This window comes from Pseudophryne corroboree, chromosome 2 (assembly GCF_028390025.1).
Source record: "Pseudophryne corroboree isolate aPseCor3 chromosome 2, aPseCor3.hap2, whole genome shotgun sequence".
NCBI lineage: Eukaryota > Metazoa > Chordata > Amphibia > Anura > Myobatrachidae > Pseudophryne > Pseudophryne corroboree.
In genome coordinates this window covers 7,189,394-7,215,637 of record NC_086445.1, presented here as the reverse complement: position 1 = coordinate 7,215,637, position 26,244 = coordinate 7,189,394, and the positions used below count along the sequence as shown (strand labels likewise).

The following is a 26,244-nucleotide window of genomic DNA, read 5'->3' as shown; positions in this document are numbered from 1 at the left end:
CTGAAGAAACCCACTTAGACAGAAGTCAGAGTGGGTTTCTGGCATTCGTGGAAAGGTGACCCATGTGCAAACATGGGTCCCCTTTCAGTTCGTGGTCGGGACACCGTTTTTTTTTTTTTTTTCAAGTACGTGGATTACCCCTGGATTTCCCGAGGAGCCTGGACCCCTGGATCTCGTGAGTATAATTTCTTCAACAGGTACCCCTTGGATTCTACTGGAGAAGAGGACCGACCTGCGTGGGAACTTAAGGTAAGTATGTATGTATGTGTGTATGTATGTAATAAAATTATACTTTCACGGTGTGTGTGTCTTGTCTTTTTTGGGGTATTTTTTTAGTAGTAGTACTACAGGTACCAGCGGGCCCGTTTTTCCGTCGCATGCTGGTACTTGTGGTTCTCCAAGTACCAGCATGCGGGGGAGGCTTGCTGGGACTTGTAGTACTGCTACTAAAAACAATATATTTTCTTTTACAACAAAGGCTATCAGCCTCCCCATCCGCAGCCCATTGGATGGGGGGGACAGCCTCGGGCTTCACCCCTGGCCCTTGGGTGGCTGGGGGGGGACCCCTTGATTGAAGGGGTCCCCACTCCCCCAGGGTACCCCGGCCAGGGGTGACTAGTTGGATTTTTGATGCCACGGCCGCAGGGCACTATATCAAAGTGACCCCCGGCTGTGGCATTATCTGTCCAGCTAGTGGAGCCCGGTGCTGGTTTTAAAAATACGGGGGACCCCTACTCTTTTTGTCCCCCGTATTTTTGGGACCAGGACCAGGCGCAGAGCCCGATGCTGGTTGCTTAAATATGGGGGAACCCCTGTCATTTTTTCCCCCATATTTTTGCAACCAGGATCGGCTCAAAGAGCCCGAGGCTGGTTATGCTTAGGAGGGGGGACCCCACGCAATTTTTATTGAAAAAATAAGCACTTTCCCACCCCTTCCAACTGATATACATGCACGGATCTCATGGATCCGTGCATGTCTATCCAATCACGGAAAAAAAAAGCAGGTCTGTTTTTTTTTAGCACTTTTTTACGAGTTGTAATTTTTCACGGCAGTGTTTTGTTTTTTTTTGCTTTGCACTTCTTAGTAAATGACCGAGATTCATACTTAAACAGCCGCGTTTTGACCGATGGTGTATTCATTCGTAATTTTTTACTTGGACTTGCAAAAAATTACGAATGCCCTCATCACTGCCGTGATTAGTGTTTAGTAAATTACCGAGATGACACTTTGATGAAAAAACGGCATCTCGGTCAAAATCGGGAGCTTAGTAAATTTCCCCCTAGGGGGTAAATTTACTAAGATTCGTATTTTCCAGATTCAGGTCAAAGTTCAATCACGAATGACATCGAAAGTGTAAAACTGCAACTTTTTGAATTGATTACGACTAATTTACTAAGCTGTCGTATTCGGGTTTTTCTTTTGTTCCGATGTCGATGTCATTCGTGGTTTTTTTTCTATTTTTACGGCAGTGATTAGCAAAACACTGCCGACTTTTTTTACAATCAATCTCGGCCGGATCTGTGTGATCCGTGCTGGGGTTTATTTATTTTTTTTTTTTAATTAAACACTGTAAAATAATAAAAAAAAATGCGTGGGGTCCCCCCTCCTAAGCATAACCAGCCTCGGGCTCTTTGAGCCGATCCTGGTTGCAAAAATATGTGGAAAAAAATGACAGGGGTTCCCCCATATTTAAGCAACCAGCATCGGGCTCTGCGCCTGGTCCTGGTCCCAAAAATACGGGGGACAAAAAGAGTAGGGGTCCCCCGTATTTTTAAAACCAGCACCGGGCTCCACTAGCTGGACAGATAATGCCACAGCCGGGGGTCACTTTTATATAGTGCCCTGCGGCCGTGGCATCAAAAATCCAACTAGTCACTCCTGGCCGGGGTACCCTGGGGGAGTGGGGACCCCTTCAATCAAGGGGTCCCCCCCCAGCCACCCAAGGGCCAGGGGTGAAGCCCGAGGCTGTCCCCCCCCATCCAATGGGCTGCGGATGGGGAGGCTGATAGCCTTTGTTGTAAAAGAAAAGATATTGTTTTTAGTAGCAGTACTACAAGGCCCAGCAAGCCTCCCCCGCATGCTGGTACTTGGAGAACCACAAGTACCAGCATGCGACGGAAAAACGGGCCCGCTGGTACCTGTAGTACTACTACTAAAAAAATACCCAAAAAAAGACAAGACACACACACCGTGAAAGTATAATTTTATTACATACATACACACATACATACATACTTACCTTAAGTTCCCACGCAGGTCGGTCCTCTTCTCCAGTAGAATCCAAGGGGTACCTGTTGAAGAAATTATACTCACGAGATCCAGGGGTCCAGGCTCCTCGGGAAATCCAGGGGTAATCCACGTACTTGCATAAAATAAGAAAACGGAAAGCCGAGCCACGAACTGAAAGGGGCCCCATGTTTTCACATGGGACTCCTTTCCACGAATGCCAGAAACCCACTCTGACTGATGTCTAAGTGGGTTTCTTCAGCCAATCAGGGAGCGCCACGTTGTAGCACTCTCCTGATCGGCTGTGTGCTCCTGTACTGAGTGACAGGCAGCACACGGCAGTGTTACAATGTAGCGCCTATGCGCTCCATTGTAACCAATGATGGGAACTTTCTGCCCTGCGGTTGACCTAAAGTGACGTCACCGCTGAGCAGAAAGTTCCCATCATTGGTTACAATGTAGCGCATAGGCGCTACATTGTAACACTGCCGTGTGCTGCCTGTCACTCAGTACAGGAGCACACAGCCGATCAGGAGAGTGCTACAACGTGGCGCTCCCTGATTGGCTGAAGAAACCCACTTAGACATCAGTCAGAGTGGGTTTCTGGCATTCGTGGAAAGGAGTCCCATGTGAAAACATGGGGCCCCTTTCAGTTCGTGGCTCGGCTTTCCGTTTTCTTATTTTATGCAAGTACGTGGATTACCCCTGGATTTCCCGAGGAGCCTGGACCCCTGGATCTCGTGAGTATAATTTCTTCAACAGGTACCCCTTGGATTCTACTGGAGAAGAGGACCGACCTGCGTGGGAACATAAGGTAAGTATGTATGTATGTGTGTATGTATGTAATAAAATTATACTTTCACGGTGTGTGTGTCTTGTCTTTTTTTGGGTATTTTTTTAGTAGTAGTACTACAGGTACCAGCGGGCCCGTTTTTCCGTCGCATGCTGGTACTTGTGGTTCTCCAAGTACCAGCATGCGGGGGAGGCTTGCTGGGCCTTGTAGTACTGCTACTAAAAACAATATATTCTCTTTTACAACAAAGGCTATCAGCCTCCCCATCCGCAGCCCATTGGATGGGGGGGGACAGCCTCGGGCTTCACCCCTGGCCCTTGGGTGGCTGGGGGTGGGGGACCCCTTGATTGAAGGGGTCCCCACTCCCCCAGGGTACCCCGGCCAGGAGTGACTAGTTGGATTTTTGATGCCACGGCCGCAGGGCACTATATAAAAGTGACCCCCGGCTGTGGCATTATCTGTCCAGCTAGTGGAGCCCGGTGCTGGTTTTAAAAATACGGGGGACCCCTACTCTTTTTGTCCCCCGTATTTTTGGGACCAGGACCAGGCGCAGAGCCCGATGCTGGTTGCTTAAATATGGGGGAACCCCTGTCATTTTTCCCCCCATATTTCTGCAACCAGGATCGGCTCAAAGAGCCCGAGGCTGGTTATGCTTAGGAGGGGGGACCCCACGCAATTTTTTTTAATAAAATAACAACTTTCCCACCCCTTCCCACTGATATACATGCACGGATCTCATGGATCCCTGCATGCCTATCCAATCACGGAAAAAAAAAGTAGGTCTGTTTTTTTTTTAGCACTTTTTTACGAGTTGTAATTTTTCACGGCAGTGTTTGTTTGTTTTTTGCTTTGCACTTCTTAGTAAATGACCGAGATTCATACTTAAACAGCCGCGTTTTGACCGATGGTGTATTCATTCGTAATTTTTTACTTGGACTTGCCAAAAATTACGAATGCCCTCATCTCTGCCGTGATTAGTGTTTAGTAAATTACCGAGATGACACTTTGATGAAAAAACGGCATCTCGGTCAAAATCGGGAGCTTAGTAAATTTCCCCCTAGGAGTCTTATTTCGGGCACAGATGTCACATGCCCGAACCCACTGATCCACATCCCTAGCCACCGAGGGCCACCACACCGCCCTAGATAGCAACTCCCGAGTTCTGGCAATACCCGGGTGACCTGCCGACTTCTTGGCATGGAATTCCAGGAACACTCGCTGTCTTAACCTAGGAGGCACAAACAAAAGACCTACCGGAAGGTCTGGAGGAGCCTGCTCCTGTGCTCTAAGGACTAATGACAAGAGGTCCTGGGTAATGCCCACTTTAATACATGATGGGGACACAATGGGCAATGGCTCCTCGGTGGTCTCCTGGATTGGAGCAAAACTCCGCGAGAGCGCATTAGCCTTGATGTTTTTTGACCCAGGGCGATATGTTATCAAAAAATGAAAGCGAGCAAAAAACAAAGCCCATCGTGCCTGCCTGGCATTGAGGCGCTTCGCTGACTCTAAATATGCCAAATTCTTATGGTCGGTGAGAATTGAGACCACAAACTTAGCCCCCTCAAGCCAGTGTCTCCACTCCTCGAGTGCATCCTTAATAGCCAACAATTCCCGGTTACCCACGTCATAATTCATCTCGGCAGGCGAAAATTTACGGGAAAAGTAAGCACAAGGATGAAGGCGATTATCAGACACCCCCATCTGAGAGAGCACTGCCCCAATACCCATCTCAGAGGCATCCACCTCCACCACAAAAGGACGCTCTGGATCTGGGTGTCGCAGCACCTTGGCCGAGACAAATGCCCTTTTGAGACGGGCAAAAACCGCTTTGGCCTCACAAGACCAGTGAGCAACATCCGCCCCTTTCTTAGTGAGTGCCACCAAGGGCGCCACTATAGACGAAAATCCAGCGATACATCGTCTATAAAAATTCGCAAAGCCCAGAAAACGCTGAAGTGCCTTCAAACTAGTGGGCTGCACCCAATCCAGGACTGCCTGTACCTTGGAACCCTCCATTTGGAAACCTTCTGGGGAGATAATATATCCTAGAAATGCGATTTGCTGAACTTCAAATTCGCACTTCTCCAGCTTCGCCCCAAGCCGGTGGTCTCTGAGTTTCTGGAGGACTAAGCGTACATGCTTCCGATGTTCCTCCAGGGAATGGGAGAAGATTAGGATGTCATCTAAGTATACAACTAAGAATCTATCCAAATATTCCCTGAGCACATCGTTCATGAAGTCCTGGAAGACTGCCGGGGCATTACAGAGCCCAAAAGGCATCACCAAATATTCATAATGCCCTGAGTGGGTATTAAAGGCAGTCTTCCATTCATCCCCCTCTCTTATTCGGATTAGATTGTACGCACCGCGTAGGTCAATCTTAGAAAAAATGGTGGCAGTATGAAGCTGGTCAAACAAGACCGAAATGAGAGGCAGTGGGTATGAGTTTTTAATCGTGATACGGTTCAATTCCCTGAAGTCGATGCAGGGTCGCAATGAACCGTCCTTTTTACCCACGAAGAAGAACCCCGACCCAACTGGAAACTGTGAAGGTCTGATAAATCCCTTAGCCAAGTTCTCCTGAATGTACTCTGCCATAGCCTGAGTCTCAGGACGTGACAGGGAGTACAACCTGCTCTTGGGAAGCTTAGCATTCGGCAACAAATCAATGGCACAGTCATAGGGGCGATGGGGAGGTAGTACCTCTGCAACTTTTTTGGAGAACACGTCCGCAAAATCTGCATAACACCCTGGCAATCCTGGCAAACTTAGCTGCGAGAGCCTGACTGGAAGGCTCAAGCAACTCCTGAAACAATCAGTACCCCAACTAAGAATCTCCCCAGAGACCCAGTCAAATTGAGGATTGTGGGCCCTTAACCAGGGTAACCCCAACACCAATGGGGCAAAAGTACAGACAGTCACATAAAAGGACAATTTTTCAGAGTGTGTGGCTCCAATAAACAAAGAAATCTGGCTAGTGCAAGAGGTAATTTTACCTTGGGATAATGGTTCCCCGTTTAACCCACAAATCTCAATTTCCAATGCCAAGGGTACTAAGGGAACAGAGTGTTTCAGGGCAAATTGGCGTCCATAAAAACCCCGTCGGCCCCACTGTCCACAAAGGCCTCAGTCTTGACAGTTTGACCGAGGATCTTCAAGGTCACCGGAATGATAAAAGTCTTCTTGAGAAATTCTGACTTCTGGCCTGACAGGATATTTCCCATCACCCTCAGGCCCTGAAGTTTTCCGGCTTTTCTTGGCATGATACTACCACATGACCTTTATTCCCACAGTACAAACACAACCCCTGCTGTCTCCTCCGCGTCTTCTCACGCGAGGAGAGGCGGGTAGCCCCAATCTGCATAGGCTCCTCGGAAAATTCCTCAGAGTCTGAGGTTCCCTTGGGAAAGAAGGAAACCTCGGTCTCCCTTTCAAGCCTACGCTCTCTCAGCCGTCTATCCACCCGGATGGATAACTGCATGAGCTGATCCAAGCTATCAGGCAAGGGATATTGTACCAGTTGGTCTTTTATCTGGTTAAAAAGACCTCTTCGGTACTGGTGTCTCAGGGCTGGGTCATTCCACTGGGTATCATGGGCCAACCTCCGAAACTCCGTACAGTAAACCTCAACTGGCCTTCGCCCTTGCTTAAGGATCGAAATCTGAGCCTCGGCTGAGGCCGTCTTGTCAGGGTCATCATACAACATGCCCAGTGCCATAAAAAAAGCATCAACACTTTTAAGCGACGGACAGTCAGGCTGCAACCCATATGCCCAGACCTGTGGGTCTCCTTGTAGCAAGGAAATCACTATGCACACCCGCTGAATCTCCGACCCAGAAGACTGAGGCCTAAGCCGGAAGTATAGCTTGCAGCTCTCCTTGAAACAAAAGAACTGCGAGCGATCTCCAGAAAAACGATCCGGGAGATTTACTTTCGGCTCCTTAACCCCTGAAGGTACTGCTGCTGCGGGAGCTCCGCCAGCGGCCTGCGAGGTGTGCATTTTAATGGACAAATCATTAAATTGTCGAGTCAGGACCTGCACCTGATCGACCACCTGTTGCAAAGTATTTTGAGGGGTATGCTCCATATTCCCACAAAATTTCAACAGGAGTATTGGGCTGCTGAATATGTTATGCACACCAGTGCCAGCAGGAATGTACTGGTGTCTGAACGGATGGGGATGCAAAACAAATGAACTCGCAGACAGACTGGGGAATATGACATCACATACACAGAAGGTGATAGGGTAACAAAATAAACACAAAGTGAACAGAGAAGCCCAGAGGCTAAGAAACTGGGTGTCTCCCTAGTATTAGGAATGCTCAGATGGAAAAAGCAAGACGTTGTGTTTTAATACGTAGAGAACCCGAAATGCTGTTGCTAAGGGCAACAGCAAAACCCTAAAGGGTTACCAACGGGTGTGGCAGTAAACTCCTTGGTCAGAGATGGAATGATAGACACAAGGAGAGTCTCCACAATCCTAATCCTCACTTGCAGTGCACAGGTTCAATTTACTGCCACTAAACTGACACCTGAACACCTTTGCACAGTGAGAAAGGATTTAGGCAGGCAAGTCTGAGAATACAGCCGCAAACTTGCTAAGTTCACAGAGTAGTAAAAGAACCCCAGCAAGTTAAACGACTGACTCCAGTTTTACTGCTAGGTCTGGATTGGCAGAGTGTAGTACCAAACCCCAAGGCCTATTTGCAGTAAGCAACAACAAATACAAAGCTACACAGTACTGGCTAACTTTCAGGAACTGACTAACCAACAAAGATTCAGCAGCATCTGCTTAACCTGAGAAGAGGCCTTATATAGCAGGTGCTGTCCATGCCCCACTCAGACCTCACAGACTGTGAGCACAAAAACCAGCACCGGATCCCCTGCCGTGCACAAAGACTGTAACCACTGCACAGCAAAAGACCCGAACCGGAGTATCAGCTGCGCTCAGGCCACTCCACTAGCACTTGTCTCCCGGTTGCCATGATGACGTGGCAGCACAGGGCAGGAGACCCTAACAGTACTCTGCCATAGCCTGAGTCTCAGGACGTGACAGGGAGTACAACCTGCTCTTGGGAAGCTTAGCATTCGGTAACAAATCAATGGCACAGTCATAGGGGTGATGGGGAGGTAGTACCTCTGCAACTCTTTTGGAGAACACATCCGCAAAATCTGCATAACATCCTGGCAATCCTGGCAAACTTAGCTGCGAAAGCCTGACTGGAAGGCTCAAGCAACTCCTGAAACAATCAGTACCCCAACTAAGAATCTCCCCAGAGACCCAGTCAAATTGAGGATTGTGGGCCCTTAACCAGGGTAACCCCAACACCAATGGGGCAAAAGTACAGACAGTCACATAAAAGGACAATTTTTCAGAGTGTGTGGCTCCAATAGACAAAGAAATCTGGCTAGTGCAAGAGGTAATTTTACCCTGGGATAATGGTTCCCCGTTTAACCCACAAATCTCAATTTCCGATGCCAAGGGTACTAAGGGAACAGAGTGTTTCAGGGCGAATTGGCGGTCCATAAAAACCCCGTCGGCCCCACTGTCCACAAAGGCCTCAGTCTTGACAGTTTGACCGAGGATCTTCAAGGTCACCGGAATGATAAAAGTGTTCTTGGGAAATTCTGACTTCTGGCCTGACAGGATATTTCCCATCACCCTCAGGCCCTGAAGTTTTCCGGCTTTTCTGGGCATGATATTACCACATGACCTTTATTCCCACAGTACAAACATAACCCCTGCTGTCTCCTCCGCGTCTTCTCACGCGAGGAGAGGCGGGTAGCCCCAATCTGCATAGGCTCCTCGGAAAATTCCTCAGAGTCTGAGGTTCCCTTGGGAAAGAAGGAAACCTCGGTCTCCCTTTCAAGCCTGCGCTCTCTCAGCCGTCTATCCACCCGAATGGATAACTGCATGAGCTGATCCAAGCTAACAGGCAAGGGATATTGTACCAGTTGGTCTTTTATCTGGTTAAAAAGACCTCTTCGGTACTGGTGTCTCAGGGTTGGGTCATTCCACTGGGTATCATGGGCCAACCTCCGAAACTCCGTACAATAAACCTCAACTGGCCTTCGCCCTTGCTTAAGGATCGAAATCTGAGCCTCGGCTGAGGCCGTCTTGTCAGGGTCATCATACAACATGCCCAGTGCCGTAAAAAAAGCATCAACACTTTTAAGCGACGGACAGTCAGGCTGCAACCCATATGCCCAGACCTGTGGGTCTCCTTGTAGCAAGGAAATCACTATGCCCACCCGCTGAATCTCCGACCCAGAAGACTGAGGCCTAAGCTGGAAATATAGCTTGCAGCTCTCCTTGAAACAAAAGAACTGCGAGCGATCTCCAGAAAAACCATTCGGGAGATTTACTTTCGGCTCCTTAACCCCTGAAGGTACTGCTGCTGCGGGAGCTCCGCCAGCGGCCTGCGAGGTGTGCATTTTAATGGACAAATCATTAAATTGTCGAGTCAGGACCTGCACCTGATCGACCACCTGTTGCAAAGTATTTTGAGGGGTATGCTCCATATTCCCACAAAATTTCAACAGGAGTATTGGGCTGCTGAATATGTTATGCACACCAGTGCCAGCAGGAATGTACTGGTGTCTGAACGGTGAGGGATGCAAAACAAATGAACTCACAGACAGACTGGGGAATATGACATTACATACACAGAAGGTGATAGGGTAACAAAATAAACACAAAGTGAACAGAGAAGCCCAAAGGCTAAGAAACTGGGTGTCTCCCTAGTATTAGGAATGCTCAGATGGAAAGAAGCGAGATGTAGTGATTTAATACGTAGAGAACCCAAAATGCTGTTGCTAAGGGCAACAGCAAAACCCTAAAGGGTTACCAACGGGTGTGGCCGTAAACTCCTTGGTCAGAGATGGAATAATAGACACAAGGAGAGTCTCCACAATCCTAGTCCTCACTTGCAGTGCACTGGTTCAGCTTACTGCCACTAAACTGACACCTGAACACCTTGCACAGTGAGAAAGGATTTTGGCAGGCAAGTCTGAGAATACAGCCGCAAACTTGCTAAGTTCACAGAGTAGTAAAAGAACCCCAGCAAGTTAAACGACTGACTCCAGTCTTACTGCTAGGTCTGGATTGGCAGAGTGTAATACCAAATCCCAAGGCCTATTTGCAGTAAGCAACAAACAAATACAAAGTTTACACAGTACTAGCTAGCTTTCAGGAACTGACTAACCAACAAAGATTCAGCAGCATCTGCCTAACCTGAGAAGAGGGTTTATATAGCAGGTGCTGTCCACGCCCCACTCAGACCTCACAGACTGTGAGCACAAAAACAGAGCCTGTAACCACTGCACAGCAAAAGACCCGAACCGGAGTATCAGCTACGCTCAGGTTACTCCGCTAGCACTTGTCTCCCGGTTGCCATGACGACGTGGCAGCACAGAGCAGGAGACCCTAACAGGGAAGATCAGTGGCCATTTTAGGTCTAGTGCAAGTTACAGTAATGAATAGCAAATATTACCTGCTGTCTGCTGTACAAATCTGCAGTGATTGTAAAACTAACATAACTTAAAGTCACTTCCTACCCACTTAGCTAACAGCTAACTTTCAGCTGTTCCTGAATTAAACACCACAATAAGCCACTGCTAAACAATCTATTACCTTTGTCACAAGTAAATAATAAATATCTATCTATATATATATATATATATATATCTATATATATATATATATATATACACAAACAAATCTAGGAAACCACAGCACTCGCCACCCCAGAAGCGGGGTGCAATATCAGCACTCACCACTCATAGGGTGGGGTGCATGCAGCCCATGGCCACCAACTCAAATATATACAAACAGAAAGTTCAGCACTCACCATAGCAAGCTCACTTATCCTCACAACATCAATAAATAAATGATGGGGGTTTAGTTAGTGAATTGGCCAATGCACGGAAGCCTGCAAACCGCTCACCAAGGTACCCCATCTTCATGCAGGTCCTACACTATCACAGAGTCTCAAAAATTATTTATTTATTTATTGATGTTGTGAGGATAAGTGAGCTTGCTATGGTGAGTGCTGAACTTTCTATTTGTGTGTGTGTATATATATATATATATATATATATATACTGTGTTTTGCCTCAGAGCTGGAGATAATGAGTGTGTACTTGTAGACACAGGCTTATTGTTTAAGGTGAAACTCTTTGTCTTTTACATGAGCTAGGCAATTGAAATGTTAATGACTTTGTTCAACTACTCTGGAACAAGAGTATGTGGACATCTATTGAGATGCAAATTAGGCTGCTATGGAAGCTACATTCAGTATATGTGTATATATAATAAAAATAATAATTATTATTATTATATGAATCTATATTTATATCATTGCATGTTCTGCAAGATGGCTATCCAATCTGAATCATAGCATTTAAATTATAGTTAATAGCAAAAATTAATTGAAGTGGGGAAGCTGCTGATCACTGGTAAATTATTCCTTTTCTGTACTGAAAAATATTGTTTGTGTGAAGATTGAAAGGTAATGGTAGAAGGTTTAGTTTGGGACTCACATTTACATTCACTCTTCATTAAAAGCTGGTTAAGAGGCGACGCTAGTTAAGAAACAGTAGTGAAGTGACGCTAGTTAAGAAGCTGTAGTGAAGTGACGCTAGTTAAGAAGCTGTAGTGAAGTGACGCTAGTTAAGAAACAGTAGTGAAGTGACGCTAGTTAAGAAGCTGTAGTGAAGTGACGCTAGTTAAGAAGCTGTAGTGAAGTGACGCTAGTTAAGAAGCTGTAGTGAAGTGACGCTAGTTAAGAAGCTGTAGTGAAGTGACGCTAGTTAAGAAGCGATAGTGAGGTTTAGGATGAGGGTGTTGGAAACGTAGCCCATTTGAAACCGATTAGCCAGGTGCAGGGGGCATAGCCTAGTTAAATTGTCTCCCAAATCGATAGTGTTTGTTAAGAGACACTAGTTCCAGAACAAAGCAGACCCAAAGGGTCTGCCGAGTTCATACAGTTCCCCCAATCGCAGGGTACAAGGAGAACAAGTGTCCTTGTGCTTTCCGATTGGTCCTCACATAGGTGCGATACAGACGTGATTAAGAATTACAATTCCCTCGTAGCGTGCACTGTTCGCTTAGTTGTCGAACTAGCTGTGCCTACTGAGGAAGGAGTCTTTGGGAGTCCTCGGAAAATCACCCACCGGCTCTGCTGACAGTGAACATCTTATCTCATCACAATGGGAAATAGAGGTTCACGCAGGGAGACCGTGCTACGTAGAGATCAGGAGCAAGACAGACCCAAAAAGTCTGCTGGGTTGAAGGTGGTAGGAACGTAGCCTTGTGAAATCGTCTCTGTGAAATATGAGTGACCCAACCATGGGTCAGGTTGGTGAAGGGCCTAGAGGGTCTGAAGGTAATGCGGAAGAGTAAGTACGCATTGATTTATGGTAATGATTGGGTAAAAATGACAATGAATGAGTGAAATACAATTTCCAGTGATTGGTGGTTTTGATCCTGAGGTATTGCAGGTAGTATGAAAACAAATATGTTTGACCAAAGTCATATAAGATAAGAACGAACACATAATACTGTAACTGTTGGAATTCATAGCAATAGGGAGAAGTAAGAAAAAAGGGAAAGCAGGTACACCACCACCGCCATATGTGGATGGGGAAGCAGTTACAGCCAGTATACAAGCTATAGAAACTGAAAAAAGAAAAATATGGTATATATATATAAAAGAAATGTAACCTATACTATGTACTAACGCATGTCAAAAGTTTTATTCAGGAGGAGATGGTGGTGGATGTACTTCTGACGTACAGACGCTGACTAGGCATTGCAGTGCTGTCAGTGTCGAAAATCCGTGGCGCAGGACGCTGTGTGAGCTGGTAGTCCAGACCAGGAGACACAGAACTACTGCTGGCATGTAACATCAGAAGACTGTAATCCTATACTACTGTGGGGACTTAGTAAGTAAGATACCATCCTGGCTTGCAGTTGTTAATGTTATTGTGTACTGTGTGTGTATATTTACAATAAAGGGCAGTTGCCACTTTACTAAACTGTTTACCTGAGTGATCTGAGAATCCGTATCCTCACAACCATGATTTGAAATCCACCAATGAGGTGACAGTACAGTACCTTATCGAGATGAGCCAGCATTTGAGAACTTCGCAAAAGAACTTGAAACTGTTGATTGCTGGTATGCCAAATACTAACCGTCTTGATTGTGAACCAAGAGACTGTGTGATTGTTCTTACGCTCAGGTTGCCTAATAGACAGGTGGGAAGGACCATACAAAGTTTTGTTGACAGCACAATTTCAGTGAAAGTAGCCGAGAGAGAGACTTGGGACCAAGCTTCCCATTACAAGAAAGTCGCTAGTCCAGAAGGAACTCGTAAAGGGAGTGAAATCGCAGAAGTATCACCAGAGAGTCTGTTCCGTGAAGACCGAGAGGCGGCACTGTTGAACACTACCCGAGCGTACTAAAGGATTTCAAAAAGACCAGTCATTGTAATGGATTTTCTATAAGCAAGATTTGTTTTGGTCTATCTTTTTTTTTCTGTTGACAAACATTTTTTCCAGGACATTTTATTTTTGTGAGGGTTCCTGAGGAGTCAAGCATGGGACTGGAACTGGTTATGGAGAAATAGTGATGTCTTGATAGGATCCCAGGATCAGCCTATCACTTTGTTTAAAGCCAGAATAAAATCAGAGGTCCAGTAGTTACGGAGTTCGGACATAACGTGATAGGCTATTGTCTGAGGAAAACTGTATCTTGTAGTTACTGCAACCCTATAATTGAAGATGAGTGCATCCAGAGATGTCAGTCAAGTGGTAAGGTTGAGTTTGACAGACATCCTTTGAGTGATTATCATTCAGTAGTGGGTAAGGTTTTAAATTAAACGGAATGTTTTAAAAATAAGATAAAGAAAGAAATATACAAACCTGAACCCCTGCATGAGACATGAAGATCTGAGCTTGAGACTCCTCTGCAAGTTCTAGGATGTTGGTTTTTCCCCATTTGGGAGAAACGTGGAGCAGGAGATTTTCAGCTCGTTTCTCGTCATTAGAATAACATTCAGAGAAAACTCCTAACCAAGGACACAGAAGATGCGTCAGAACAGGGTGGAAGGAAAGAAAGTAAAAGAGCTAGATGGGAAGTCACATAGTAATTATCTTACCCACAGCGCGCCCCTCGTATACATCAGCCAGCGCTGTCATTTCCTCCGTGTTTGCGCTGTCATCCTCCTCTTTGGCCAGGGCTTTCAGGATCTGAGTGCACATTAGGGCCCCAGCTACACTGTCCTGTGTCTGCAGGGAACAGAGGACAACTTACTGCACACATCACATGATCACCCCAAACCTGGAGCACCAACCTGGAGGAATCATCGTGTTTGTCATATTTCACCATTTTTATGTTTTTAATTCAATGATGTGTATTTGTATAATGAATTTTCATGTATACTTTGCAACCAGCTAATATAAAATTGAACTTATAGAACATGGCCCTTTTTGTGCAACTAGTGTTTGCCTGTGTTACGAAGACAGTAGTGCCATCTAATATTGTAATGCATGTTTTATATTGTACACACTGATCACTACATTTCTTTGTAAACATTGGGGGTAATTCTGAGTTGATCGCAGCAGGAACTTTGTTAGCAGTTGGGTAAAACCATGTGCACTGCAGGGGAGGCAGATGTAACATGTGCAGAGAGAGTTAGATTTGGGTGGGTTATATTGTTTCTGTGCAGGGTAAATACTGGCTGCTTTATTTTTACATTGCAATTTAGATTTTAGATTGAACACACCACACCCAAATCTAACTCTCTCTGCACATGTTATATCTGCCCCCCCCCCTGCAGTGCACATGGTTTTGCCCAAATGCTAACAAAGTTCCTGTTGCGATCAACTCAGAATTACCCCCAATATTTGCAGATTTTCCTTCCAGGATTAATACAAAAAGATGCTTGGGGCTACTAACTGGTGAGCAAGCCACGTGACGCTGCCCTTGGGAGAAGCAGCTGGTCCTGAGATCCATACCTGCATCCCTAAACGTTTGCCAGTTTTGTCTTATTGCTCCTCTCCCTGATGTCACATCGAGATCATACGTACCTCCGTTATCTTCAAGGTCACTGAGATATATAATAGTGATTTGTGAATTGTGTGATTGCAGAACAACAGACAGATTCTTTTCTTGTACATAGAAGTATATTTCTAATGTATCCTAAGTACCGACACAACCCTTATAGCTTTACTATATGTGCAGATGAGAAGAGTAGGAGGTTCTGTAGGTTCTAGAAGAAGGGCCATGAGATGAATTATAACGTGGGTGTAATTGGAGATCTTAGTACCAGGTTCCAGAAGATCTCGGAAAGTTCCGCCCGATGTTGGAGAACACACCAGATGAGCAGATCACGTACAGGGTGTTCCAGATGTTGTGTGTCTTGAAATTCCTTCATTACATCCACCTTTCCATTCATCTGAAAATGTAACATAATCGGTGACAGTCACTACGAGGATTCCAAGACCCAGCAGTAATAATGTCTCACGGCTCAGGATCCTGGCTCTCTGTGCATACTCTTCACCACATAAGATCAGCGGTCCTCACACCTATTCCCTCACACCTATTCCCTCACAGCCATTCCCTCACACCCATTCCCTCACACCCATTCCCCCACACCCATTCCCTCACACCCATTCCCCCATTTCCTCACACCCATTCCCCCACACCCATTCCCTCACACCTATTCCCTCACACCATTCCCCCACACCCATTCCCCCACACCCATTTCCTCACACCTATTCCCTCACACCTATTCCCTCACACCTATTCCCTCACACCCATTCCCTCACACCTATTCCTCACACCTATTCCCTCACACCTATTTCCTCACACCTATTCCCTCACACCCATTCCCTCACACCCATTCCCTCACACCCATTCCCTCACACCCATTCCCCCACACCCATTCCCTCACACCCATTCCCTCACACCCATTCCCCCACACCCATTCCCTCACACCTATTCCCTCACACCTATTCCCTCACACCTATTCCCTCACACCCATTCCCTCACACCTATTCCTCACACCTATTCCCTCACACCTATTTCCTCACACCTATTCCCTCACACCCATTCCCTCACACTTATTCCATCACACCCATTCCCCCACACCCATTCCCTCACACCCGTTCCCTCACACCCGTTCCCTCACACCCGTTCCCTCACACTTATTCCCTCACACCCATTCCCTCACACCCATTCCCTCACACCCGTTCCCTCACACCCGTTCCCTCACACCCGTTCCCCCTCACACTTATTCCCTCACACTTATTCCCTCACATCTATTCCCTCACACCCATTCCCTCACACCTATTCCCTCACACCTATTGTCACGATCCGGGTATCTGGACGCCATTACTTACCCTTCAGATGCCTCCTAAGGCGGGCTCAGCGTTCCAGGACCGGATTCCGCTGTTCCTGAGTTTCCACATACAGAGTGGTCTTTTCATCAGCCGCGGCCTCCGCTGTGCCCGCGTGGTTAAATGTGCATCTATCAGCCTGGCGTCTCCTGTCTCCGGTGGCCGGCGCCGCCATTACTGTTTCCCAGACCACATGGATTACAAACCAAACTTCCCTCCAAGTGTCTGCATGGGCGCAGCCATCTTGGATTCTGTCATCTGATCATTTCCACCAATCTGCTGTCTGTGTTGTTGATTTGCATAATTGCCTAGCCAACCCCTTCCTTGCTGCAGGTATAAGTAAGCTGTACCTGAGCAAGGAAGACGTCAGTGCTTTGGTTGTCAAACCTAGTTCCTGTTTGTCTCTCTTCTATGATTGTCTTCCAGGTTCCAGCTCCTGTCTCAAGACTTCCACCATAGAGACCCGCACCAGCATTCCACCTGCGGTGTAGCCTGACTCTCCAATCCATTGTGGATTCATCTGTTTCCAGCTACAACACTACCTGCTTCCAGCCTCAGCTTCCAGCAGAGTACAGCTTCCCTTAAAGGGCCGGTGTCCTTTCTACACTTTACCACTCTCCACCGGAATTATTATTTCTCCGCTCTCAAGTTCTACATTTCAGTTCACATTTCATCGCTCCCAAAGTTCATTTATTATTTAACTGGTTCCAGCCAGTATCCACTCCGTGCTAACAACAGTCTGGTTCCAGCCAGTATCCACAGCAGCTGTTTTACCTTCAGCAACCCAGCTCTTCCTGGAACACCAGCTGGTATAATCCTGGGTTATCTCCATTGCTACAGCCGGGCCTGGTAAGGACTTTCCATCTAGAAGATCATAAGAACTATCTCACACTACCAGTGCCCTGTGGCTCCTGCCATGCTGTAGTACTCAGGAACTGTATTTATTCTTTGCTGACTTTTACGTTTTCTTTTATTGCTGCTGTGATGCGGAGTTGTCATAATAAACATCATTGACTTTTATCTAAGTTGTCGTGGTCACGCCTTCGGGCAGTTATTATTCATGTTACTTACATGTCCAGGGGTCTGATACAACCTCCCAGGTTCCGGTACATCTCAGCCCCTACAACTGAGGCTGCCTCCCGTCAGCTCAGGCCCTCAGTTGTGACAGTAAGCACTGACCTAATGAATCCAGCCGGAGACCAGGATCAAGCGGCCAGGCCGATGCAAGAACTGGCAGCCCGACTAGAACATCAGGAGGCTGCACAGGGCCACATCATCCGCTGTCTCCAGGATCTCTCTACTCGGCTGGATGGGATTCAGACAACTCTCCGTGGATCAGGCGCGTCTGGTGCGTCAACCACAGTGACTCCAGCTATAACCCCACCCACCTTACCCATTTCTGCTCCACGTCTTCATCTTCCAACGCCAGCAAAATTTGACGGATCTCCAAGATTCTGCAGGGGATTTCTCAACCAGTGTGAGATTCAGTTTGAGCTACAACCTGGCAATTTTCCCAGTGACCGTACAAAAATTGCCTACATTATTTCTCTTCTCAGTGGCTCAGCCCTTGATTGGGCATCACCGTTATGGGAGAGGTCCGACACCCTGCTATCTTCTTACACTGCATTTGTGTCAACATTCAGGCGCATCTTCGACGAGCCAGGCCGGGTAACTTCAGCTTCGTCTGAGATTCTCCGTTTACGCCAGGAATCACGTACTGTAGGACAATATCTTATACAGTTCCAGATCCTGGCATCCGAACTGGCATGGAACGACGAGGCCCTGTATGCTGCATTCTGGCATGGTTTATCCGAGCGTATTAAAGATGAGTTAGCTACCAGAGACTTACCCTTCAAGTTAGATGAGCTAATCTCACTTTGTACGAAAGTTGACTTGCGTTTCAGAGAGAGAGCAACTGAGCGTGGAAGATCATCTGCTCCAAAATCTTCTACTCCTCCTCCTCGCCAACTGTCACCAACTACAGATGAACCCATGCAAATTGGCCGTTCCCGTTTAACTCCTGCTGAGCGCCGAAGACGTCTCTCCGAGTTTCTCTGTCTGTATTGTGCAGCTCCGTCTCACACCATTAATGCCTGTCCCAAACGTCCGGGAAACTCCAAATCCTAGCTCGCCAAGGAGAGGGCCGGCTAGGAGTAATGATCTCCTCTCCATCTCCTCAAGATTGTAACCTCCCAGTCTCGCTTCAAGTTGCTCAACGTTATCAGAACGTCATTGCCCTCCTGGATTCCGGAGCAGCTGGGAACTTTATTACTGAAGCCTATGTTAAACGGTGGTCCCTACCCACCGAGAGACTTCCTTCGTTCTTTTCCTTAACTGCTGTGGATGGCAGTAAAATTTTTGATACAGTTATTTCTCTAAGGACTCTACCAGTTCGTCTGAGAGTGGGAGTTCTTCATTCCGAACTTATTTCATTTTTAGTGATTCCAAGAGCCACACATCCTGTGGTCCTGGGCCTTCCATGGCTCCGTCTTCACAATCCTACAATTGATTGGACGACTACGCAAATCCTGGCATGGGGTTCCTCCTGTACTAAGACATGTTTGTTTAAAGTGTTGCCTGTCTGTTCTTCCTCCCCCAGGTCGTCTGATGTTCCACCTCCTCCATATCAAGATTTCACGGATGTGTTCAGTAAAGCTTCTGCTGATATCCTTCCTCCTCATAGAGAATGGGACTGCCCGATTGATCTCGTTCCAGGGAAGGTTCCACCTCGAGGCCGAACTTATCCGTTGTCTCTCCCCGAGACACATTCTATGGAGGAATACATTAAAGAGAACCTAGCAAAGGGGTTCATTCGACCTTCTTCTTCTCCAGCCGGTGCAGGCTTCTTTTTTGTAAAGAAGAAAGATGGTGGTCTGCGGCCGTGCATCGACTACAGAGGTTTGAACGACATTACCATCAAGAACCGCTATCCTTTACCCCTGATTACTGAGCTCTTTGACAGAGTTAGCGGAGCTACCATCTTTACAAAGCTGGACCTGAGAGGTGCATACAATCTCATCCGGATCCGTGAGGGTGACGAGTGGAAGACCGCATTTAACACCCGTGACGGACATTATGAGTACCTCGTCATGCCCTTCGGATTGAGCAATGCTCCAGCTGTCTTCCAGCATTTCGTCAATGAGATCTTCAGAGACATTCTATACCGTCATGTCGTGGTCTATCTAGATGATATCCTCATTTTTGCCAACGATTTAGAGGAACATCGTTTCTGGGTAAAGGAGGTTCTGTCCCGTCTCCGTGTCAATCATCTCTACTGCAAATTAGAGAAATGCGTCTTTGAAGTCAAGTCCATTCCGTTTCTAGGGTACATTGTGTCCGGTTCCGGACTAGAGATGGATCCTGAGAAACTACAAGCAATCCAGAATTGGCCGGTACCCTTAACCCTCAAAGGGGTCCAGAGGTTCTTAGGGTTCGCCAATTATTACCGAAAGTTTATACGAGACTTTTCCACCATTGTGGCGCCTATTACTGCTTTCACCAAGAAGGGTGCTAACCCGTCCAAGTGGTCTGAAGAAGCCATGCAAGCTTTTCATCTTTTAAAACAGAGGTTCATCTCTGCACCTGTCCTGAAACAGCCTGACATCGACTCTCCTTTCATCTTAGAGGTGGATGCCTCCTCCGTTGGAGTAGGAGCGGTGTTATCTCAGAGGGCTAAAGATGGTCATTTACATCCTTGCAGTTTCTTCTCACGGAAGTTCTCCCCAGCGGAGCGCAACTATGCCATTGGCGACCAGGAGTTGCTAGCCATCAAGCTCGCTCTAGAGGAGTGGAGATATCTGTTGGAGGGAGCTTCTCATTCAATCACCATCCTTACAGACCACAAGAACCTTCTATATCTAAAAGGCGCACAATGTCTCAACCCTCGTCAGGCCAGATGGGCACTTTTCTTTTCCAGGTTCGACTTTAAACTCCAGTTCTGTCCGGGCTCTCAGAATCGCAAGGCCGATGCCCTTTCCCGCTCATGGGAGCAAGAAAATGAGTCAGAGTCTTCAGACAAGCATCCTATTATAAATCCGTTGGCATTCTCCACGGTAGGGATGGACTCTACGCCCCCATCAGGGAAAAGTTTTGTGAAGCCGACACTAAGGAAGAAGCTCATGCATTGGGCCCATGCTTCCCGTTTTGCCGGACATACAGGTATCCAAAAAACCCTGGAGTTTATCTCTAGGTCCTATTGGTGGCCAACTCTGAAAAAAGACGTTTTGGAGTTTATTGCATCTTGCCCAAAGTGTGCTCAACATAAAGTATCCCGCCAGTCGCCTGCGGGGCAACTGGTTCCACTATCTGTTCCCCGTCGACCATGGACCCATTTGTCGATGGATTTTATTACAGATTTGCCCATGTGCAACAAGTTCAATACCATCTGGGTGGTAGTTGACCGGTTCACCAAGATGGCACACTTCATTCCTCTCACCGGTCTTCCGTCAGCTTCCAAGTTGGCTCAAGTATTCATACAAGAGATCTTCCGACTCCACGGTCTTCCAGAAGAAATTATCTCAGATCGAGGAGTTCAATTCACAGCCAAATTCTGGCGAAGTTTATGTCAAGTCCTCCAAGTCAAGTTAAAGTTTTCCACGGCTTACCATCCTCAGACCAATGGTCAAACTGAGAGGGTGAATCAGGACTTGGAGGCCTTCCTCCGCATCTATGTGTCCTCCTCTCAAGATGACTGGGTTCAATTACTTCCCTGGGCCGAGTTCTGTCATAACAACCAGTATCATTCTTCATCTTCTTCAACACCATTCTTCACCAACTTTGGATTCCACCCTAAAGTCCCTGAGTTCCAACCGCTTCCAGCAACTTCTGTTCCCGCAGTGGATATCACCTTGCATCAGTTTGCCAATATCTGGAAGAGCGTACGATCAGCTCTGCTCAAGGCATCGTTCAGGTACAAGAAGTTTGCGGATAAGAAGCGTCGAGCAGTTCCTGCTCTCAAGGTGGGTGATCGGGTATGGTTATCCACGAAGAATTTGAGGTTAAGAGTTCCCAGTATGAAGTTTGCACCTCGCTACATCGGTCCTTTCAAAATTGATCAAGTCATCAATCCTGTTGCTTACAGACTCCAGTTACCTCCCTTCTTAAAAATACCCAGGACATTCCATGTTTCCCTGTTGAAACCGCTAATCTTGAATCGGTTTCATTCCTCACTTCCACCAACTCCGAAAGTCCAAACTCAACGAGGCGTTGAGTATGAAGTGGCCAAGATCCTGGACTCACGTCACCGTTACGGTCAACTTCAGTATCTCATTGACTGGAAGGGCTATGGTCCGGAAGAACGCTCTTGGACCAATGCCTCTGACGTCCATGCTCCTGCCTTGGTCCGAAATTTCCACGCAAAGTTTCCTTTAAAGCCTAAGAAGTGTCCTGGGGCCACTCCTAAAGGGGGGGGTGCTGTCACGATCCGGGTATCTGGACGCCATTACTTACCCTTCAGATGCCTCCTAAGGTGGGCTCAGCGTTCCAGGACCGGATTCCGCTGTTCCTGAGTTTCCACATACAGAGTGGTCTTTTCATCAGCCGCGGCCTCCGCTGTGCCCGCGTGGTTAAATGTGCATCTATCAGCCTGGCGTCTCCTGTCTCCGGTGGCCGGCGCCGCCATTACTGTTTCCCAGACCACATGGATTACAAACCAAACTTCCCTCCAAGTGTCTGCATGGGCGCAGCCATCTTGGATTCTGTCATCTGATCATTTCCACCAATCTGCTGTCTGTGTTGTTGATTTGCATAATTGCCTAGCCAACCCCTTCCTTGCTGCAGGTATAAGTAAGCTGTACCTGAGCAAGGAAGACGTCAGTGCTTTGGTTGTCAAACCTAGTTCCTGTTTGTCTCTCTTCTATGATTGTCTTCCAGGTTCCAGCTCCTGTCTCAAGACTTCCACCATAGAGACCCGCACCAGCATTCCACCTGCGGTGTAGCCTGACTCTCCAATCCATTGTGGATTCATCTGTTTCCAGCTACAACACTACCTGCTTCCAGCCTCAGCTTCCAGCAGAGTACAGCTTCCCTTAAAGGGCCGGTGTCCTTTCTACACTTTACCACTCTCCACCGGAATTATTATTTCTCCGCTCTCAAGTTCTACATTTCAGTTCACATTTCATCGCTCCCAAAGTTCATTTATTATTTAACTGGTTCCAGCCAGTATCCACTCCGTGCTAACAACAGTCTGGTTCCAGCCAGTATCCACAGCAGCTGTTTTACCTTCAGCAACCCAGCTCTTCCTGGAACACCAGCTGGTATAATCCTGGGTTATCTCCATTGCTACAGCCGGGCCTGGTAAGGACTTTCCATCTAGAAGATCATAAGAACTATCTCACACTACCAGTGCCCTGTGGCTCCTGCCATGCTGTAGTACTCAGGAACTGTATTTATTCTTTGCTGACTTTTACGTTTTCTTTTATTGCTGCTGTGATGCGGAGTTGTCATAATAAACATCATTGACTTTTATCTAAGTTGTCGTGGTCACGCCTTCGGGCAGTTATTATTCATGTTACTTACATGTCCAGGGGTCTGATACAACCTCCCAGGTTCCGGTACATCTCAGCCCCTACAACTGAGGCTGCCTCCCGTCAGCTCAGGCCCTCAGTTGTGACACCTATTCCCTCACACCCATTCCCTCACACCTATTCCCTCACACCTATTCCCTCACACCTATTCCCTCACACCTATTCCCTCACACCCATTCCCTCACACCTATTCCTCACACCCTCACACCTATTTCCTCACACCTATTCCCTCACACCCATTCCCTCACACCCATTCCCTCACACCCATTCCCTCACACTTATTCCATCACACCCATTCCCCCACACCCATTCCCTCACACCTACCCTCACACCCATTCCCTCACACCTATTCCCTCACACCCATTCCCTCACACCCATTCCCTCACATCCATTCCCTCACACCCATTCCCTCACACTTATTCCATCACACCCATTCCCTCACACCCATTCCCTCACACCCATTCCCTCACATCCATTACACCCATTCCCTCACACCCATTCCCTCACACCCATTCCCTCACATCCATTCCCTCACACTTATTCCCTCACACCCATTCCCTCACACCCGTTCCCTCACACCCGTTCCCTCACACCCGTTCCCCCTCACACTTATTCCCTCACACTTATTCCCTCACACCCATTCCCTCACACCCGTTCCCTCACACCCGTTCCCTCACACCCGTTCCCCCTCACACCCGTTCCCCCTCACACTTATTCCCTCACACTTATTCCCTCACACCCATTCCCTCACACCCATTCCCTCACACCCATTCCCTCACACCCATTCCCTCACATCCATCATTCCCTCACATCCATTCCCTCACACCCATTCCCTCACACCCATTCCCTCACACCCCACACCCATTCCCTCACACCCGTTCCCTCACACCCGTTCCCTCACACCCGTTCCCCCTCACACTTATTCCCTCACACTTATTCCCTCACACCCATTCCCTCACACCCATTCCCTCACACCCATTCCCTCACACCCATTCCCTCACACCCATTCCCTCACACCTATTTTCCTCACACCCATTCCCTCACACCCATTCCCTCACACCTATTCCCTCACACCTATTCCCTCACACCCATTCCCTCACACCCATTCCCTCACACCCATTCCCCCATTTCCTCACACCCATTCCCCCATTTCCTCACACCCATTCCTTCACACCTATTTCCTCACACCCATTCCCTTACACCTATTCCCTCACACCTATTCCCTCACACCTATTCCCTCACACCCATTCCCTCACACCCATTCCCTCACACCCATTCCCTCACACCCATTCCCTCACATCCATTCCCTCACACCTGTTCCCTCACACCTGTTCCCTCACACCCATTCCCTCACACCCATTCCTCACACCTGTTCCCTCACACCTATTCCCTCACACCCATTCCCTCACACCCATTCCCTCACACCCATTCCCTCACACCCATTCCCTTACACCTATTCCCTCACACCTATTCCCTCACACCTATTCCCTCACACCCATTCCCTCACACCCATTCCCTCACACCCATTCCCTCACACCTGTTCCCTCACACCCATTCCCTCACACCTATTCCTCACACCCATTCCCTCACACCCATTCCTCACACCTATTCCCTCACACCTATTCCCTCACACCCATTCCCTCATACCCATTCCCTCACACCCATTCCCTCACACCCATTCCCTCACACCCGTTCCCTCACACCCGTTCCCCCTCACACTTATTCCCTCACACTTATTCCCTCACACCCATTCCCTCACACCCATTCCCTCACACCCATTCCCTCACACCCATTCCCTCACACCTATTTCCTCACACCCATTCCCTCACACCCATTCCCTCACACCTATTACCTCACACCTATTCCCTCACACCTATTCCCTCACACCCATTCCCTCACACCCATTCCCTCACACCCATTCCCTCACATCCATTCCCTCACATCCATTCCCTCACACCTGTTCCCTCACACCTGTTCCCTCACACCTATTCCCTCACACCCATTCCCTCACACCCAATCCCTCACACCCATTCCCTCACACCCATTCCCTCACACCTATTCCTCATATCTATTCCCTCACACCTATTCCCTCACACCCATTCCCTCACACCCATTCCCTCACACCTATTCCCTCACACCCATTTACATATTATCTATATAAAGTACTGTATATGGATGTTGTCAGTATCGGACTGGTGCATGTGGGTCCCACCAGGGGAGGGCAGTGGTAGGTGCCCATGCTTAGGGGTGTGGTCAGTGTCTGGAGGGGGTGTGGCCAGCTACCACAGAGGCTTGGCTAACCATTAGGGAGTGAATGGTCTGGCCCCTTGTAAAATATATTTAGACTAAATAATTTAGTAAATATTACTAGTGCAAGCAGAGTAATGTACCAGATTAATACCAGCGATGCTCTGTAGAGAGCACATCATAGTCCTGTACATTACAGGGTAACATATGTATAATGTAAGTACACAGTCTGGACCTGATCCCTAGAGGTGAAACTCTGGGCAGGGTGGCCCACCGGGGGTTCCCCCCTGTATCCCTGTATGTTGCTCTCAGCAGCAGAAAATCAGACCCCAAAGAATCCATTATTTGGCGTTTATTAAATCCCAAGTGTAATTATATAACATGCCAAAGCACCAACGCTTTTTGATTTATATCCACAATGTAATGTAATTATATAACATGCCAGAGCACCAACGCTTTCTGATTTATATCCACAATGTAATGTAATTATATAACATGCCAGAGCACCAACGCTTTCTGATTTATATACACAATGTACGTGTAATTATATAACATGTCAGAGCACCAACGCTTTCTGATTTATATCCACAATGTAATGTAATTGTATAACATGCCAGATCACCAACGCTTTCTGATTTATATCCACAATGTAATGTAATTATATAACATGCCAGAGCACCAACGCTTTCTGATTTATATCCACAATGTAATGTAATTATATAACATGCCAGAGCACCAACGCTTTCTGATTTATATCCACAATGTAATTATATTACATGTCAGAGCACCAACGCTTTCTGATTTATATCCACAATGTAATGTAATTATATAACATGCCAGAGCACCAACGCTTTCTGATTTATATCCACAATGTAATGTAATTATATAACATGCCAGAGCACCAACGCTTTCTGATTTATATCCACAATGTAATGTAATTATATAACATGTCAGAGCACCAACGCTTTCTGATTTATATCCACAATGTAATGTAATTATATAACATGTCAGAGCACCAACACTTTCTGATTTATATCCACAATGTAAT

The 26,244-nt window shown here is 47.2% G+C and overlaps 1 protein-coding gene across 1 annotated transcript in view; it reads right to left on the bottom strand.

Moving 5' to 3' along the window:
* Positions 1-26,244, bottom strand: part of LOC134988793 (transient receptor potential cation channel subfamily M member 2-like) — a 734,670-nt gene that overhangs the window by 361,152 nt on the left and 347,274 nt on the right. Inside the window, exons 13-15 of the mRNA XM_063950575.1 lie at positions 15,354-15,482; positions 14,184-14,313; positions 13,948-14,093 (exon numbers count right to left, since the gene is read on the bottom strand). Coding sequence (XP_063806645.1) covers positions 13,948-14,093; positions 14,184-14,313; positions 15,354-15,482 — 405 coding nt within the window. The remainder of the gene's footprint in view (positions 1-13,947; positions 14,094-14,183; positions 14,314-15,353; positions 15,483-26,244) is intronic.